An 18,596-nucleotide genomic window follows, 5' to 3' on the forward strand; every position below is an offset into this window, starting at 1 on the left:
CCCCGCCCTGCCTCAGAAAACGTGTCCTGTTATAGCTCCCTGCTTTCTTCTTGGCTCTCTAGCGGTTGAGCCTAGGACAAATAGTCAAACGTCTGTCCTGCCAGGAGAGGTGAATCAGGCCTTTCTCTCCAGAGGGGGTGTAATGAGTGATGGTCTCCTCTCTGTGTGAAAATACTGAATCCTTTTGATTAGTTCCCTGGTTTAAGTGATGTATGTGCTGAAGTGCTTTTGATTAGTTGCCTGTCACGTTCTGTCACGTTGGTGCTGTGGCCTGCTCTGGTTGGGAAGTTCCTGTGCTGGGTGATTTACAATCATGTAGGAGACAGTTTTTGCAATGAAGATCATTAGGCTCTGGGCATCGGTGAAAGCCATGTCCTATCTTGTCTTCATAGTTAAGGGAAACCTTTTCTTACTCCTAATGTAGAGCTTCCTGAAATCAATCACTGCAGAGATAAACTCAGTGCTTGACAAATTATATGGCAGTAGCCATCCATACAGAGCACTCGGAGTGTTTGGGGATTTTTTTTACTTGCAAGGGGATGAGTCTGGAGCAGTCTTACTTTGCTGCCTGCTGACTAATTTATCTCATTCTTTGCATTTCTGTTTTATTTACTTTCACCGCTCTGTCAGCTGGCTAGAATTGCCGACAGCAAAGATCATGTCTTTCCAGTGAATGATGGTTTCGAAGCCCTTCAGGGGATCATAGACTCGGTAAGTATTTTTAATCATGTATTTGCGTGTGTGCATGTTAGTTTGCGTTCGCTTGCACAGGTTCAGTTTTCCCGTGTTCACAAGGGCCTTCTGACTGCTGATAAATCACTTGAACGTTTGGTCCATAGGAACTGGCCTTTGTTTGTACTGATCTTGCTACTTCAAGGAAGAGTTTATCAATAGGTCAGAGTACAAGAAGCTTTGAGCCCAAGTAGTACCTTTGTGTGTCTCCCTCATTGATGAGAAGAGCTGACTGAATGGACTAGGCACATGGTGACAGTTTATGTCACCATACATAAAAAACACCTTATGCATGAAGGGTTTGATCTCCATCCTTTCTGTCCCGATGGCTGTGGTGCCATGCTCGCCTCTTTGTAGTGGGGGACGGGGTCCTGCTGTGTATGCCAAAATCCCCCCAACTCTGCTCTCCACATTTGGCCTCCTGACAGATGGGCTGGGTTTTTTCCCTTTCAGACAGAGGTTTCCCAATTCGGATTGACCGATTTGTGCATTTCCTCTCGGGGCTGGGTGCAGCATGTCGCAGCTGGCCCGTTCCAGCAGCAGGGGTAGGAGCTGGCAGCTCAGCTGGTAGAGGAGGGGCACAGATCCATTGGCTTGCCTACAAGTCATGCAGATGGCTCCACGGTCTGTACTGGGAAATAAGAGTGCCTGCTGAGGCACCCCGATTTCTAGCTCTGAAACTCTGGCCTCATGCTGTCTCAGCTAGGAGCAATGCTTCTCTTGACTGAGCCAGAAAGGATGTGTGCGCCATTTTCATTTTCAGTGTAACATGTGCCAAGTTCTCTCTAGGAAACCGTTTGTGTTCAGGTAGCGTTCAGGATTTTTCTGGTCCTTTTGCTCAGTCTTATCCTGTAACTGTTGTAACTAGATTGCTTCCCATGGCTGCAAAGGATGGGAAATCCTTTTAAGGACACGTTTTCTTCATTTTGGCACAGGCTTTTAGCTGATAAACCACAGATGAATGTCCACGCTCAGGAAGCCATGTTCACTGGGGGGGCTCAGATTTCTGCGTTTGCAGTGGTATGCACAATTCTCACACAATCCTCACACAATTCTCACCATATAGTACCAAGCAATACTGTCCCCTTGGCGCAGTCTCGGTTTTCCCTAGTAGACGGAATACAATCCCTGGCTTACTGGTTTTCCTGGCACTGTCCAAGCAGGGGGCTACTGCCTCAGTTCCCTTGGACAGTCAGGTGTTGCATGTCATTTAAGAAAGCAATCAACCAACATCACCCCCCTCGTTTGCTTCCCAGCCTGCACTCCCTTTGCAGCTGGTTTTAATGAATTCCAGCATTAGTTCTGACTCCTGTTCCAGTTATACTGAACAGAAAGGGACGACTTCAGCCGTCAGGACTCTAATCAGGAACGGCTTCAGCTGACTGGTGCAAGATTTACCAGCCCTGGAAAGGAGGGTAGCAAGGAAGGGTCATTGTATGGTAATGAATCTGTGCCCCGATCCCTCGCATGTGAGCGGAGTGATTGCCACAGGTCAGGTAGCAATGAGGTGTGTAAGAGGAGTGGCAAAAAAGGGCATTGATCACTGTAGGATGACAAAGAATCTGTAGGCTCCTATTCTACCTGCAAAATAACCCCCATCATTCCTTCTTTTGTTCTCTTTGCAAAGCACCCCTGTCTTGGAGCAAACAAACAAAGCATTTGTGTTCACAGGAAAGAGTTTCAATGTTGAAAGAGCCATGAAATGTTCTTTTAATTCCTGTGTAAGAGCTGGTGTAGCGAGGATGCTCTGCCATGTGTGGAGGGGTTGGTTAGGTTGCTAGCTGCTGGTTGATAGAGCAGGGTAAGGAAAGATAGAATGATAAGCCTGGGGGAAATCAGTGTTTGAAATCACTCGAGGGATGTGAAGACCTAGTTTGTTCTGGTCTGCAGTGATTTGGTGTGAACTGCCATGTGCTCTTGCCTGACTCCTCTCCTTGTCCCGAGGAGTATATCTTTCAGGACTCTCTGTGTGTGCAGAGGCGGTGGACTTAAAAGTCCCTCTGGAATGAGGAAGAGGGTGGGAGCTGGGAGTGGTGGAGCTTGGCGCTGGCCTCTGCTGGGCCTCTACATCTGCTGAGCAAAGATGTCCCGGGTGGTGGGTCTGCAAACGTTTGAGTGCACCTGCCCTTCCTTTTCTGTGGAGCCAGTTTTGAGTTAGCAGCTGCAGAGAGATCTGCTCAGCACTTTCAGAGGAGAACTGGCTCCCACTAAACACCACCAAGCTATTCGGGAGGCTGTGCCCTGGGGGCTGTGCTTAAATGAGCTGAAAAAGCAGTTCCATGCTGAAGTCATGCTTAAGAGTATGATTCTTGGTGGGAACTGAAGGCATTCAGTGCACAGTAGGTTTTGCTCCTTTCTCTGCTGTCAGTTCCCAATGTGACTTTTTTAAGCAAACCAATTGCTTTTTCTCCCTTATTGTTGAAAAGCCACTGCAAAAACTTCAGCTTCTCCCACATTTAATGAGGGGTTTGAGTTTGTTAGAAAGGCAGAATCTGTTAGAGAAACAGACACCACTGCTGTAAGCTGGGAAACAAATGGAAGGAACTGAAGTAGTTTCTTGATTTTTTTCTGTGAAAAAATTCTGCAGGTCATAACCTGTCAATTGAAGGCAAATGGAGAAACTCTTAGAAGGAAAACCTGAAACACAACTTCATCTACCGCCCAGCCTGTCATTGGTAGGAGGGCTGGAGGCAGTGGACCACAAAGCAACGTGAAAGTCAGGATGGGATCCTGTCATTGCTTTGAGCCTGCAGCAGAAAGTGACTGACAGAGCAGTCGCTTGGAACAAGCAGACCCCCTGGTCCTTGCCAAGTGTGACACAGTGGCACTGGCTCAGACCTTATGTCAGGCAAAGATGGAATCACAGGTTCCTTAGAAAGGATTCTGCGGGGGAGCTGCAGGGAGCCTCGTGAAGTGGTTTGATATATAAGAAATGAAGCAGTATGAACTAGTTTGTCTCCTATCTGTATAAACTGTGCAAAGGATTCATCCTTTTATTTCCTGCGTGCTCCTTCTGGATCGTCTTGCAATGAGGACCACCTCCGCTCCGCATTTTCCAGGTCCTGCCTCAGCTCTTAGGACTGATACGGCAGTGCAAAGTACTCCTTTACCCCCAGAGTTCTTGTGTTACACAAATGTTTCCTGGGTCACGCTGCAGTGCTGGCTGAGTGTCGTGTGGTGACTTCTGTGAGAGCTTGATGTGAGCATCTAATAGACAAGGCCTGAGAAATGTGGTGATGCTTTTACATAGTCATCCTGAGTGGGCTCTTCACTTCCCCCGCGAACAGGTAAACTGTCTATTCCCTGGTGCAGGGAGAGGGGCTGAAACTCCATGAATGGGGGAGAGAGCCGAGAGAAAGTTACTTCCTTTGCAAGACGTGTCCTGTGTGTGCAAAATCTGTAACACAGACAAAAGTTCCGAGCCAGCTGCGTGCCGGCATGTCGTCTGAGCTGGCCTTGTGTGCTGCCCAGGGCCAGCAGGCTGGGCTATTTACGCGGCTGCAGCCAGGAAGGAAGGATGGGATCTCCAGGGGATGATTCGGAGCCAGAGCTTCACATAGATAATCTGAACCCGTCTTCTGTCAGAGCCAGGCTTTCTGCATCGCCCGAAGAGAAAGTCAGCAGCTCGAGGCTCTTGCCTTGGGGAGCTCCCTGACCCACCTGAGGAGACATGAAGCCCCAGGCTCAACGGCATAGCCATTCGCTTTAGTGTAGTGGTTAATTACCACGCTTTCTACTTCCTTCTTCCCCCAAGTGCATCTTGAAAAATTAATAAATATATTTACTTAGCTCATGCAGATATTATGGGCCAGGAAACACTTCATAAATAAATTACTGTTTTGAAATTGGCAGCAGACTTTGTTATTTAGTAATTTGACCAAGCTTGACAATGAGTACCTGGCCTCAGGCTGCGGGGCATTCACACTAGCCCTGGTGAGGCAGTAACCTTCCACTAAACTTCAGCATCCTGCTCGCTAATTACAGTTCCCAAATTTGGTGAAAAAAATTCGTAAGAACTATGCAGCTGCTGTGGTGAAGTAATCCGTCTGCATGCTTGTGGGCCAGAATAGCCAACACAAGCTTCCAGCAGCTGCAGGATTTCACTTCCCTTCTTCCCTCTGTGGCTAAAAGGGCCAAGGTGACCTGCAGGGCCTCCACCGCGGCGCCTGGCCGAAAGCTGAAGTACTCGCAGGTAGTGCTCAGCCGGTTCTGTCCCGACAGAGGTAACGGTGATAACCGAAGCCACGCTCCACAAGGATGGGTGGCATTTTTTGTTTAAGAGATCCTCCCAGGAGCCCGCGTGGAGCTGGGGCGTAGTGGGAGCCTCACGGAGTGCACCAGGAGACGGAGCTCGGTCAGCAGGGGTGAGCTGCTGAAGGCAGAGGGATGCTTCCTCACTGAGCGAGCAGTGCTTCCCTGCTTTCCTGCATGGGTTCATGCCTTGAGCCGGCGGTTAGCTACCCGGTAAACCAGAGCTCCCTAGTTGTCCCCGCGACCAGGAGGACGTGGAGCCGGCTGTCCCGCACACGCTGCTGGGGCGTCTGTCGGCGCTCAGCTGGGAGTTTGCGTCGCCACTCTTGCCTGTAATTTTGCTCTCCTGGGGAGCCAGCCCGCAGTGCACCTATGGCCCACACACGGCTGCGCAGTCCCCAGGAAACAACAGAACAGACGATTTGAGGAAATCTTTTACAAACAATATGTTGAATTCCTTTTTGAATTGATTTTTATGACAAGGAATTCTTTTGCAATAGTTGCTGCTGCCTGATTTTCACTTTAAATTCGGGTGGGTGCTTGGAGCATTGGAAACTTATTATTCTAAATCAAAATAAATATTACAGTTGGCACTGTAAAAAGCTATTAAGGCCAGCTTTTTATAGTCATGTAAATGGATTGGACTGGACTGGGAGCTCTGCATCATCTGAGACACCTGCTATTCCACCCCCCCAGCCAAGTTGGCTTCCCGCATGGATGTTTGCAACTGACTGAATAGAAGTCATTGATTTAAAACTTAGTCATGCAAAGCTTTACTTGATTTTTTAAATAATGAAAGTATTGATTGTGTTTTTCATGCATTTGTTGGATTTGTCTACTTCTCGCCTTTCACTTCGTTGCTGAAAGGCACTGAGGAGAAGAAATATATATGAAAAGGTTTGGGGATGCTGAGGGAGAGGGGAACAGAATCTAAGGGGGGATGTGGAAAAATGTGGAAAGATTCTCTTCTTAAAGGAGACATTTTTCAGTGGAGAGGAAAAAATACTTGATGAAACACAAACAAGATCTTAGTTGTGCTCATCATCCCTGACGGTCACTTTGGGAGAAAAATGCTTCAGAGAAGCCCAACGTGGAATGCAGAAAGGGCGGGTAGCAGAGAGCTGGCTGGAGATGGGTGGGTGGATGGGTGGCTGCAGATGGGTGCTTTGGAAGAGTGTTCTTACAGTCCTCTTTATTTTTTGTGTATATTTTCTTATTCTGTCTTTCAGATTCTTCTAGTGCTTTTCACTTCAGGTCTCAACTGTTGACTTTCTCTTTTTTTCCACTTGACAGTTCCTGTATAACCTTGTTCCTGCAAATCTTTCTCCTCACCTGTCAGGCTGCCAGCAGCTCAGATGGCCCTGGGTCCTTCAGTCCTTTGGTACTCTTGCAGTATCCTCCGGCTGTTTCTGAGTAACTCAAACTTTTGTTTAAAAGTTTTAAAAAATAAGTCATGGCTCTCTCTCTGCCTTTTGCAAATAGGTATTAGAGGCAGAGAGCCGTGATTGTGAAGGAAAAAATAGGTTCTCCATTTCTGTACAGATTTTATCGCATTGGTTGCTGTTCTGTTCTTACAGATGTTTCAATTTAAAGTTGGGAAAATAATTTTCATGTTGGATTTGAGTCATGATGCTTGGCTGACATTTACTTGCCTCTTGGAGCTGACCTAAATTTTGATCAGTGTTACCTCGTCTAGGGGCTGCTCAGCCCAGTGCTGAACACCCACAGCTCTCGGGCACTGCTGCTGTTCCCCGGGGACTTAGGGACAATGTCACAAGTTTGCTGACTGAGCGCAGTGGAGAATTTGAGTTGGTCTTCAGAGCAGGGGAGAGGCTGCTACATGCAAAGAGCAGCTTGAGCAATTTTAGTGCTGTATAGGATAAACAGGGTCCAGCTCTAAGATGCTCCTTGTGCCTTGCAAGCACTCGGCCAAGCCTGGTGCTGAAGGAGTTGTGTAAATCGCTGTCCACACGTCAGGTTAAAGGTGGTGCCAGCTCTTAGGAGGCCATACTGCTGAATCCAAGTGTGATTAAGTGAAGAACAGTTGTCCCCATGGCTTGATTTGGAATCACAGTGCCGCTCTGAGGACGCGCTCAGGTGTGCTCTCCTGGATCAGGTTAAAAGCTTGGGGAGTTTGAGCCCCCACGCTGAGACTGGAGAAGCGGCTGCACAAACATCCCGGGGATGTTTCCATGCAAAGGTGGACAGCTTGGCTTAAACTTGGGACGTTTTCTTTGAGGTTTTGTGATCCGGAATAGTTTTGGGGAGGGAGGTGTGACTGCCAAGGGAAGGCCCTGGCATTACCTCGCTGACCCTTCAGAGTGTCCCTGGGCTGTTGCGGATCCTAGTCTGCATCGTAACTTGTTCCATGGGCAAAGACAAACCTGTGCTGAGACACCAGGAAGCGTCAGCATCCGTTGCCTCTCTCCGTAGTGGTAGGTTGCGGTGAAGACCAAGGACACTGGTATGACTGGTTTGAAGTGAAGAGCTAAGGTGACACAACTGTGACAGGAGCGCACAGTGCAGTGTTAAGCATGTACAAGAGGATAAGTGCTCTCCCACACACGCTTTCGGATCTGTGTTTCTGTAGAAAGAAGTCTGAGGGGCTTCATGACATTTTTTTCTGTCTTCTAGATTTTGAAGAAATCCTGTATAGAAATTCTGGCGGCAGAGCCCTCCAGTATCTGTGCAGGAGGTAAGGATAAATTGCATCCCGGGTTGTTCACGTTGCCTAAAATGCATCTTTCTGTCTATCTCTAATTGCTGGAGAATGCAAAAGGTTCTAATTAACCGGAGCTACATCTTCTGCTTTTTTGATGACTTTCATCTGCACGTTTTCATTTGCACGTTTCCCATCTCTGCCAAGTGATGGCAAATGGGATTTTCTTACAGAAAAGGCTTGGATTTGACAGTTGGGCCTAACTTGTTTTTCAGCCAAACCAATCTACCTTACTTGGACTTTGCCAAGCTTGAAGTAGACTCACTGCAAAATTATAAACCAAATCAGAAAATAGGCTCTGAAGGGGTTTCGAGTTTTACGAGTTGATTGTTGAGGGAAGTGCTTCCTCAGAAAGCAGCGAGGCAGTGGAATGAGCACACTTCGACCTCAGGGCTCCTGACACTCTTCAGGCATTCCTTAGGCATTTAGGGCTGATTCACTGACCGAGGACTAGAATTTAAAACTCACTGGGCTGGCTTGTGGGAGTCACAGTCTTTGTGTGACGATTGTGCTGTGTTCGCTGTGGCTGTAGAGTCCTGGCGAGCATTTCCGCGCTCAGCAGAACCTGGCCCTTCCCGAGGAAAGCTTGAGAACCATTCTGGCCTCTTCCATCTGCTTGCTGTGAATTCTTCCCCTTTTAGGAAGCGGATCCTAACGGTTTGTTGAACGTGTAGCCCCTCGTTGAGTAGAGAGGCTGGCAGCAGGGCTGAGCTTTGCAGAGAAGGATGAGTCGCTGACGAGGCCGGCACCCTCCGTTTCCCCCTGTCGGCAGTCAGAATGAGAAAGCCAGTTATCACAACGACTTCTTCTCACTCCTAAAGCAGCAGCTGTAATCGTCCATCCTGCATCTCCTCTTCCTGGAGCAACTGCCTGAACACCTAAACGTGCCCAGGGAGGCGTATTTTCCCAGCAGATGCAGGACACCAGGCTAAATGCCCTGTAAGAGCCAGGCATCAGTTTTGCATTCCAAGTGTTGCCACTACAGTAGGTTTGGGGTTTGGAGCCAGGATGGCAGAGTTCTCATGAATTACGGTACTTAGTCATCTATTTCTCATTCGGGCTGGCCGTCAAATAGTTCCTTTGTTAAAAAAGGCTCCAAAACAGGGCTCTGTCTAACATAGCGTGGTAGATGAACGTTGTCCTGACAGTCTGATACAGTGCAGTGATGTTCCATCAATGCTTGGGAAAGGAAATGAAATTGTGTGAACATTCAGTCCCGCGTTACAGACTTACACATTTTTATTAAATACATTTTCATACTCATATAAGTGATAAACAATGATGCTTAGGTAATGTCATAAGCCAGAAGAAGACTTACAGCCGCCGGTTATAACCATCTGTAACACTTTCTGACATGCTTGTCTCAAAGTGCAGCTAATTTAATCATTAGGGCTTTGAGACTAATGAAAGTGCCGTTGAATGTGGAAGTTATGTGCATTAGTGTCTTTTTTTAAACAAGTTTTTTCAGGTATAGCTCTGATAGCTCATGTTTTCTTGTTTCTGTGCACATCCTTGAAGAGTGCTGGTGGGTTTTGCTTTGCTTTTTTTGTTTGTTTGTTTTTTGTAAGGAGAGAACAGGAGGGCTCCATGTTACCTGAGGCCACTCTTGCTCTGCAGACTGGTCCTGGACACTTGAGTAATGCATTTCAGCAGCAACATCATTCTGAACTGCTGGTTTCTTGACCATTTGGGTTTGCAGCGGTACGGACATGCTGGGTGTGTACTGTATCTGCTCGTTTCAGGCTCTAGCAGAGACAGGATCCCCGTGGTGGTTAATCTAACATCATTCATATGCTGTTCTTTGACTGTACTTGAACTGTTATTCCCCAGCAGTTCAGACTGCTGTGATTTCTCTTAAGTATTCAGCAGCCCCCGCACTCCAGAGCGGAGCTCTTCTCCCCTTCTTCCCGAACGCTCTTGGACAATGCACAATGGGCCTGTGAGGCAGCTTCCCTGGCTAGATGTGGTGGGATGATTTGCAACTTGGCTGTAAACGAGTGGGACCTGGAAGAGAGCCCAGATTCCAGAGCAAATCTGCTTTTTTTGACAAGTACAGTGAGTGAGTCCTTAGGGAAGCTGAAAGAAGATGGGGACTGTAAAGTGCAAGGCGAAAACTCTGCATCTGCAAAAACGGGGTTCCTTGTTGCTCGTGGAAGTTTTAAAAGCAGGGCGGTGTTCCAGGTGCACTGTGATTACACCTGCATCGTCTTGGACACTGAGGCCTTTTGTGTTCAAACCACGTTCACCAGCAAGACATCAGCGGGGATTATCTGAGTGCCTCTCCTAGAGAGAAACAGGAATTGTGGGGGCTGTTTCCTTCACCACGGCAATCTGCAGAGTTCGGATTTCTGTGTCTGCTGCCAGAACGTTTCTGGGACCGTGGCCCTGTTTCAAAATCGGCAAGTCTGAAAATGGTGCTTTCCTTGTGAGGCAGTCTTACTGCCGGTGGCTGTGGGAAGTCGGTAAACCTTTCCCAGTACTAGCTCAAGTAGTTGGAATAATAAGGGACAGTAGAGTGGTCTGAAGTCTCTGAAGTGAGGGTGTGATCTCATTGCTCAGCCCTGTGCGTTCCAAAAAAAGACCGCTCAGGTGTTGGGCTCTGCCCTTCTTGCCTGCTGCCTGTGCTGCAGATTGCAGTGACCTTATAGAGTTGATCTGGAATGATAGCAGGAGGAAGACTTGGAGAAAAGCTCCCAGGTTCTGAGATCGTAGCTTTTGTCTGGAGACTAGAGCGCTGTTGTGTGACGAGTCTGGCCAGGGACTCCTGGTCACTGTATAAACCCGTAGGGCAGGATGGGACGAAACACACAGCAACTGGTACAGTTTTGCGGTTACCCAGGAAAAGCAGCAGTTGAACTGCTCCAGGTAACTGTCACTGGAACAGCCTGTTCTTTCTATGGGAAGATACTTTTGCCTTGTTTCACCCAAAACTTTCTGCCATTTAAAATCGCAACCTGGGGAGGAGAAAGCTCAACATCTCTGAAGCTTCATGTTTGCACTGCAAGCCAGTTAAAATGCTTCTGTTGTGTATTATTTCCTGTTTCTAAAAACTCTGGTTGAAATTGCTTAGGAAGAGAGTGGAAGTTCCATTTTTAACAATTTTTAAACTTGTTAGACTCCAAATTTTAGCTCACGAGATCTCAGGTGAAGACTTCTGCCATATGGGCCTCGTCTAAATGACCACTCTGCCTGGCCGTGTGTCAGTAACCTGCTGTCTCTTTTGCTCCAGAGTCCTTTCAGGTTGTCGTGCGAGGAAACGGATTTCGACATGCCCGTAACGTTGACAGAGTGCTCTGCAGTTTCAGGATCAACGACACCGTTACTCTCAGTAAGCTGGCTTGATTTATTTTTTTCTGACTCTGCACTGGCAGGCATTTGCTTGCAAAACATTTTGGATCTTCAAATCTGTTGACTGTGAAAGTAATAATTATGGGATGAGAAGCTATTAAATTTGCAGAATGCAGAAGAGATTATTTCTTTAGTGGTATGACGTGTGAAGAGACACGCTTGAGCAGTGGAGGGGACAGAATGTAGAAGGCAAACTCACCTGTAAAGATTATCTGTCTGTGTCTCGCTGGGTTCGGTGTGCCCTGAGATCAGGTCTGTTCCTCTCTTACCTGTGCTCTGTGGTGCCCCCCAGGCCTGGTGGTGCAGGGTAAATAAACACTGCTGTTGGGAGCTGAGTTGCAGGAGGGGCCAAGGTGTTGCTGTGCTGCTGTGGGTGCACTTGGGAGGATGTTTCCTCTCCAGAGCTCACCAAGCAGAGGAGCCAAAGAGAAGCAAATTAGAGGTGGAGTGTCTGGACTGTTTGTGAAGTGTACTGAGAGCCATTTAGCAGAAGAACTAATGATCCTGTTCTGGGCTGTCGTGCCTGCAAACCCACATAGGAAACCAGAAAGCATAACTCATAGCTAATGCCACCAGTGACAGCAGAATTCATCTTCTCTGACATGGAATCTACTCAGAAGCTGCCTGATAGCCTTGGAGGTGGTCCTGACCCTTTTGAGTATAAAATAAGTGCATGAATTAATCTAGTATGAATCAGACATGTCGAAGTCTAATGGCTCCATGTTGGCCTTGCTTGTGCTTTGAGCATCTGTGTGATTTGCTCTTTGGAGCAGGGAGACAGCGTGCTAGGGCTGTTTCCCTGGGAGGAATGCCCCGAGCATACAGGGCAGGGGTGTAGAGGACAGCGAGTGTATGTGGCTTGTCCTGGGTGACTTTTGTATGGTTATGCTGGCCTGCCCTGTACGAGGCACGTTATGGAACTGCCAGCTCTTGTGTCGCTAAGCAGAAAGCTTGGCTGCCTGTGGTTCGCATTTGCTTAATTCAGATGTGGTGAGTCTTGGGGACATGAAGAGCAGAAGCTGCAGGGCTAAGCGTCCAGGGAGGAGCATGGGACACTGGAGGGAAGAATAGAGAAGGAGAGGAATCCGAGTAAAAGCACTGGCTGGGGGGCTATGGTGAATGAACTGTGCTTGAAGCATCCCCACACAGCCTGGAGATATGAGAACAAGTGAGAGGTGGCTTTTAAAAGAGAACAGCAGAAGCAGCCACAGATCCATGCTTTTCCTCTGAAACTCCGTAAAATCAGACCCAAACCTGACATATGGCCAGAACTCCTTAAATCTGGGTCATGGCTGCATTTAGGTGTTGAACCATGTTTGGTTTCTCCCCAGAATTCAGATCCAAAGTTTTGTTTGGATCATATGTGTTATGAAGTCTCCCATGGTGCTGTAGAGCTGGGCTGAAACCTCCCCTCTCCCTCCACCTAGAAAGTTCCAATGGAAATGAAATTGCTGTTCAAATATTTAGAAGTTTTCTTTTCATCAAAAGTCTGAAGCCGTGTGGTGCAAACCCAGAGGCCATCGGGTTTGGTTGCTGGAAGCTGACAGACAGTTTGTGGCATTCTTAGTTTGCATGTCTGCTGGTTTTTTCCAATTAAAACATGAATATCCCCTATCAAACATGCATTTCTGCCTCCACATTCATCCAACATTTGTCCTTCTCATGACCCTCTTTGTGTTGTGAGCCCAGGGCAGGACGCTGAGCCCGAACAGGAGGTAGAAGTAGCTGCTGTTCCCGCCAGCTTTGTCAGATAGGACAGTGATATTAGCACTCTCCTTCTTTTCTCTCCTATTTGAAGTCTCTTCAGCACTTGCTTTGCTGTTCCACTTTTTCCCCCAGAGAAGACGACTTGCTCCCTTGTCCCTAGCTTGGAGGTTTCCTCTGTTACCTGAGGCTGCATTAGCCCTGACCTGCCGTTGCCTTCCAGTTGCTTCTCAGCTCAGCTTCCTCGGAGCTGGCTGGCTCTGCACAAGGCAGTCGTTCCTGGAAACATCCCAAAGTCTTCACAGAGCTGAGAACGTCCGTCAGCTTTCCAGCGTGGCCTGCCTATGGAGACACAGAAACATCCCGTGTTGCCAATGGGAGGAACTGTTTGCGAGGGTTACCTCACTCCCAAACACTGTGACCTGGAGCTGAGGGTTGGGGAGGAAGACTCCTTCCTCTCTCTTTGTCTGCTGACTGCTTGTCTAGCCCAGGAATTTATTATGGTGTCTGTCATCACAATTTTGTAGTAGATTATCTTAATGCAAGTAATGGGCTTTTTTTTGTTGTTTGAAACTGTCTTCTTGTGGCCACAAAATGACTGTGGAAAATGAGGATAAGCACCAAGACGTTCCCTGCCTTCTGACCTGCTGTGTTCCTTGTGTCCTGAATCGGTGCCTAGGTGAAGAGTGAGCTCATGCTCCTTGGCACTGCACCAAGACTTCCCAGTTCGTTCTGCACAGCCCTGGATTGCTTGATGCAGTGACCTGGAAGCAAGAGGCCACTCATTTTCTGAGTTCAAACCATTCCCTGATTGAGGGAACTCAACAGTTGCTTGTCGGTGTTCCCAAACCCAAGTCACGCCGGGTGGGAGCTGGCACAGCTCTGCTGAGTTTAAGTTGCTCTCTGTGAGAATGTATCTCGGTGTTTCGCTTCGCTGGAGCCTGCAGCCCCAGCCCACCCTCTCAGGGTGCCTTTGTGGCCCTTCGCTGTGACCCACCTAACCTGAGAGTTAACCAAATGAGAATGGTGTGGAAACCATCTGGAGACTGGAAAGCTCTCTCAGCCTCTGCTTGTATCAGGGAGGGAGATGTTTTTAAAGATAACATTAAGCCAACAGTTCCTGAAACCTTAAATTATCCCAGATGAGATGGAGACCAGCACAGCAAGGACTTGCTGAGGTTAAGGGCATGAGCTAATAGATTTTTATTGTGATTATTGGCAGAGAAAAGTGGCAGGTGAAGAGATCATCAGCTCATAATGTTCATAGCTATGGGATAAAAAAAAAGGAACATCTGTAGAAACCATGAAGAATATTTGGCCGAGCGGAGCTGTAATCAGATGCATGTTCAACAGCAGGGTGTTTTCTGCCAGCAGCAGGACCTTGGAGAATTGGTTTCAGACTGCACAGAGTTAAAAGTAATTATCCAGTGCAGTGCCTCTGACTGCTTTGTGGTGCTAAAATGTCTTTGTCTGCCCGGATTGTGCAGGATCCAGCAAAGATAGTTCTGGGCATAGAGGCCAGCTCTGTCCTAGGCAATTTAAAACTGAGCAGAGAGATGAAAGCCTGGTGAGGAGGCAGCTGTGCCACCGCAGGGGCGGGGCTGGAACTTCTGCGTCCTAGTGGATGCTCTGGACCAGGCCAAACCCCGTCCTTTGCACAAACTGGCCTGATGGTTTTCTTCTGCACTGGATACCAGAAGCGAGGGAAAATGAGGAAAGGGCAGTGGGAGCAGGGCTTTGCCAGGTACCAGCAGAGAGTGAGCTGTATCCCAAAACTGCCCGACAAATGCCTTCTGAATATTGTCTCCTGTTTTTGAAGCCTACCAGCTTGCTCCGGTTTCCCCGTCTTTCCTTTTTCCTGGCAGCTCAGTGCTTTTCTTATGCTGTCTTCTTTACTTGCTCTCAACCTGGTCACTTTTAGTACAGGAATGTTTTGCTTTGCAGTTCCCCTCTCTTGATTTTCCCTGCTTGATCATGTCACTTCAACCCTCCACTGAATCTTTTCCTTTTATTCTCTTCTTTTATGCTTGTGTGATTCTCTCTTTTCCCTCTTTCTACTGTGGAACTCGAGAATGTCCATCACTGTGTGCCAACTCCATCAGGTGTTTTTGGGAGTGTGACCTTTACCGACGCCTCTCATTTTTTCTGAGGTGAGCTTGGCATCCTGTTTTGAAGGGTGGCCCGAGTCATTGCTGACAACAAATATGGAAACAGGAGAAACGGTCGTGCTTCCCTCAAACGCTCTGCTAGTCTACGACATCCTGTAGTGTAAGAACTTTAAAAAGAGGATTCCTCTGCATTTCTCTGCAGCTGCCCAGGGCAAGTGGAGAGGAACAAGCACAGGTGGAGCAGCCAGGGAACTTGGGCTGAGTGAGGAGAACTGGTGCAGTGGGGAGTGCTGCGGGGGGACCAAGGGGCTCTTACTGTGCCGTCAGTACGTGTCTGCAAACAAGCACGGTGAAGCTCTGGGAGTGGAGTGGAGCTGTTGCAGTGCTGGACCAAGGCTCCTGCCCGGGATGACCCTGTTGTACGGCAGCATGCGCTGCTCTCCTGAGCCACCAGTTGTGAGCATGAGCAAATTAATAGCGCGCAGCTCTGCCAAGTTCTGTTAGCAGCCTTGAAGCTCGGTGTGCTTGTTGAGCAGAGTTGTATGCACAGCAGATGAGCCCGTCAGAGGAGAAGCGATTCCTTCCAGATCCCTTCTCTCCATCTAGGGGTTGTTGCGAATGTGATATCATTGCTCTGTGCTTTTCTGTCTTTTCCCCCCATCCCCTCACTCTGCTCTGAATGGCTTTGGCATTCAAAGCTCGTGTGTCCCAACACAAAGCAGAGCAATTGTAGTGTGATCTCAATGTGGTTTTTATTACAGCATTAAGAAAACATTTCTTATTTATGGGTCTTGTTTCTCTAGCTCAGAGGGTGTTCCAGTGTCCTTCTACATTCCTATCTCCCCACAAAATGGGGCTGAATAAAAATTCTGCTTGCAGAGTTGTCACGAGGAGTGGCATAAGAGTCGTCACAGCCAGGAGGAACAGAGACTGTGCTTTGGTAGGTGGTACAGGGAGTTGTGGAGGTTTTCTGTCTCATCTGAGGTGACAGAGGGACAACGGAAGCGCTCAGGCTCACGACAGCTCAGGGCTACGCATCACCAGTGGGCCGAGGTACGGAGAGCAGCCTCCTCAGCACCGATGTTCCTGAGGGAGGCTTGGGTGAGAGCAGCCAGACTCCCACTCCCCGTTTGGCTGCACTGCTCTAACAGACCAGAGCCTTCTCCCCTGCAGGAACAGAAGGCTAGGCCAAAGTGTTTTCTGAGATGTGCTTCAGTGGAACACAAATCATAAATACAGGGATAACAGCAGGAAATTGTTAGTCTGTGATATAAAGGAAGTTTGGTGAACAGCTTTTGCAGCCTTTTCTGGACGAAAATATTGCTGATACTGCGAATCCAACAGTCAGCACTCGCGATATTGTGGTGGCAATTCAAAAATACTGTGTTTAATTCTTAAACCCTTCTTTGAGGGATCTTTGCAGTCAGTCTTCAGTGAGCCAGTCTGTTCTTGGATGTACCATTAACCAGTGCAAAGGCTGTTAATTTTAGCTTGATATTATGGTTAAAAGAAAGTGCGTCTCTCTGTCCTGGTCACCTTCTCTGGGTTTCTTACCGGCCTTCTATTGAGGTTTGCTCTTCCGCATTAAAATATCATGCATATATTGAGGTTTCATTACGATGATTGGGAAGTACTCCAAGTCCTGACTTGCCAGAAGGTTACACCCTGCTAATGGCAAAAGCAACTATTCACCGATGCTGGGGATGATGGATTTTACAGGCTACAGATAGCTGTGAAAAGGTGTAGGAATGCTGGGCGGTGAGTTACAGGAATCTGAGCAGTAGAAAGTACCTTGTTGAAAGGGTGTCCACAGAAAACAGATGTGTTTTGGTGAGATGTTTGTACCTTCTCCGTTTCTGCAAGCTGCTCTGAATGGCTTGTGCCCAGGACTGACTGCTTTTAGTTGCCTGCGTGTGCTGTGTCCTGGGGGTTACACAGGGAGAACCTCACTTTGCTCAATGGAGCGATTAGAGGTGCAGAGGGAAGGACCAAACTGTGCCCCTGACTGTGAGTGGACTTTCTCACAAGTGAGGCATTGCAGTATTTCCTGAAGATGTCCAAGCTCTGCCTTGGTTGGTGTCTGAGAAGTGATCGACACCTGGACAAAGGAGGCAAAGGGATTTCTCCTTTGCCCAGGCAGCTCGCGCCTGAGCCGAGGACAGAAATCGCTTCCTGGGCAGCAAAGTCAGCGACATGGGTCGAGCGCTCCGCCCCTGCCTGCCACAGCTCTTCCCCTCGCACTGTCAGCTGAGAGGAGTCCAAACCACAAGATGCACATTCTGGCACGAGTCTAGAGTTTGGGAGCGATCGGGCCCATCTCTTCTGCCCAGGGATACAGCAAGTCTTTTCTGTAGCAGAGGAGAAAAGCGCCGTTCCTTCAAATGCGTCCTGCAGATACAGATGCAATAGCAGATGAGAAGTGTTGTTTTGCTTGGTTTCCCTATGTGAGTTTTCCAGGAAGGCGTCAGATGGCCAGAGTTATGCAAACCAAATGGATCTTCTTTTGTTTAGAGCAAAGGAAAATAGTCACTCATTTTTGTGGTGAAACACAAACATTCTCCAAACAAAATAATCTCTCCCTGTAGCCAGCCTGGCCAGCCATGAGTTCCCTCTTGGGACTCTAGCCTGATAAACTTTCTAGAGAAGCATAGGCTGTACTGCTAGTTGGGGGTGGGAAAGGAGAGAAAGAGAAACAAAAAGCTAAAGAGATCTAAGTAAAAAGCTTTGCAAAATTAAGCCGGCTTTTATTTTAGCGAATGCTGGCATGGAGAAGCCTTTGGCCTTTGCTGCCGGTGTCAGCAAAGGAGAATACAAGACATTGGTCTTCATTCTCTCAGCATGTGTGCGCTGAGGCAATGTCATAAATTTATGGGAGTTAACAATACCTTATAAATCAGGGTGCGAACAGAACTGCCGGGCGCAATTCACCACCACCGTGCATCTGCCTTGCTTGCCGGTTGATGTGGTAACTCCCTGGCCAAACGCAGCCTGTATACGGTGCGAGCTCTCTGCAACTGCAGTGCCTGTGCCGCAGGCGATCGGAGGCAAGGGATGTGCATCGGGTCACCACATCACATGCTTTAAATGCCTGTCGTCTGTCTGCCTCTCTTTCAGTGAGGAAGTAACCTTTGAAATAGCACGGGGCTAGCAAAGGAGTACCCTGGGATAAAAACATCTGCTCCTGCCCTTAGGGTAGTGGGACCGTTCGTATGCCTGCTTGCACTGAGGCGGTGGGAAAAGAGCAGCGATACGGTACTTTCCAGGCCAACAGCAGGAGCAGGGCTCGAGAGGGACTGCAGGAGCCTGAAGAGGGCTCGCAATAGGTGAGCCCTGAGGCACGAGCGAAGCCTGTCTGTGAAAGCCATACGGCTGGCTGAGGTTTTGCTTTTGCTGTTTGCCTGTGTCAGACAGTCCTAACAAAATAACTGCTGGGGGTAACCCAAAAATTCAAGCACGTATGTGTAGGCCTGGGATTTGCTGGAAGCTGGGATCAGAAGGAAAACTTCAGGGTAGTTTACAACTTCTCATTACCATTTCATTTTTTTTAATGGAGTATAAAGAATAAACATTTCCTAACCTGCCCGAGGAAAGAACCTTTCCCAGTCCTGCCAAGGCGAAGTAGTACAGTGGTGAAAAATAGGGATTACGGTGTGTGATAAGAATTACTAGAGCAGGGTTACTGCTCCCTAGAAGTTTTATTCAGTGGAAACCTCTCTTTTAGCAATGTCTGGGAA

The 18,596-nt window shown here is 48.1% G+C and overlaps 1 protein-coding gene across 1 annotated transcript in view; it reads left to right on the forward strand.

Annotated features, from left to right (window-relative positions):
- Positions 1-18,596, forward strand: part of LOC104500426 (anthrax toxin receptor 1-like) — a 36,241-nt gene that overhangs the window by 15,376 nt on the left and 2,269 nt on the right. The window contains exons 8-10 of the mRNA XM_010144068.1: positions 631-711; positions 7,618-7,678; positions 10,932-11,030. Coding sequence (XP_010142370.1) covers positions 631-711; positions 7,618-7,678; positions 10,932-11,030 — 241 coding nt within the window. The remainder of the gene's footprint in view (positions 1-630; positions 712-7,617; positions 7,679-10,931; positions 11,031-18,596) is intronic.

The sequence above is a fragment of the Buceros rhinoceros genome, unplaced genomic scaffold (assembly GCF_000710305.1).
Source record: "Buceros rhinoceros silvestris isolate BGI_N320 unplaced genomic scaffold, ASM71030v1 scaffold12039, whole genome shotgun sequence".
In the NCBI taxonomy this organism is placed as follows: Eukaryota; Metazoa; Chordata; class Aves; order Bucerotiformes; family Bucerotidae; genus Buceros; species Buceros rhinoceros.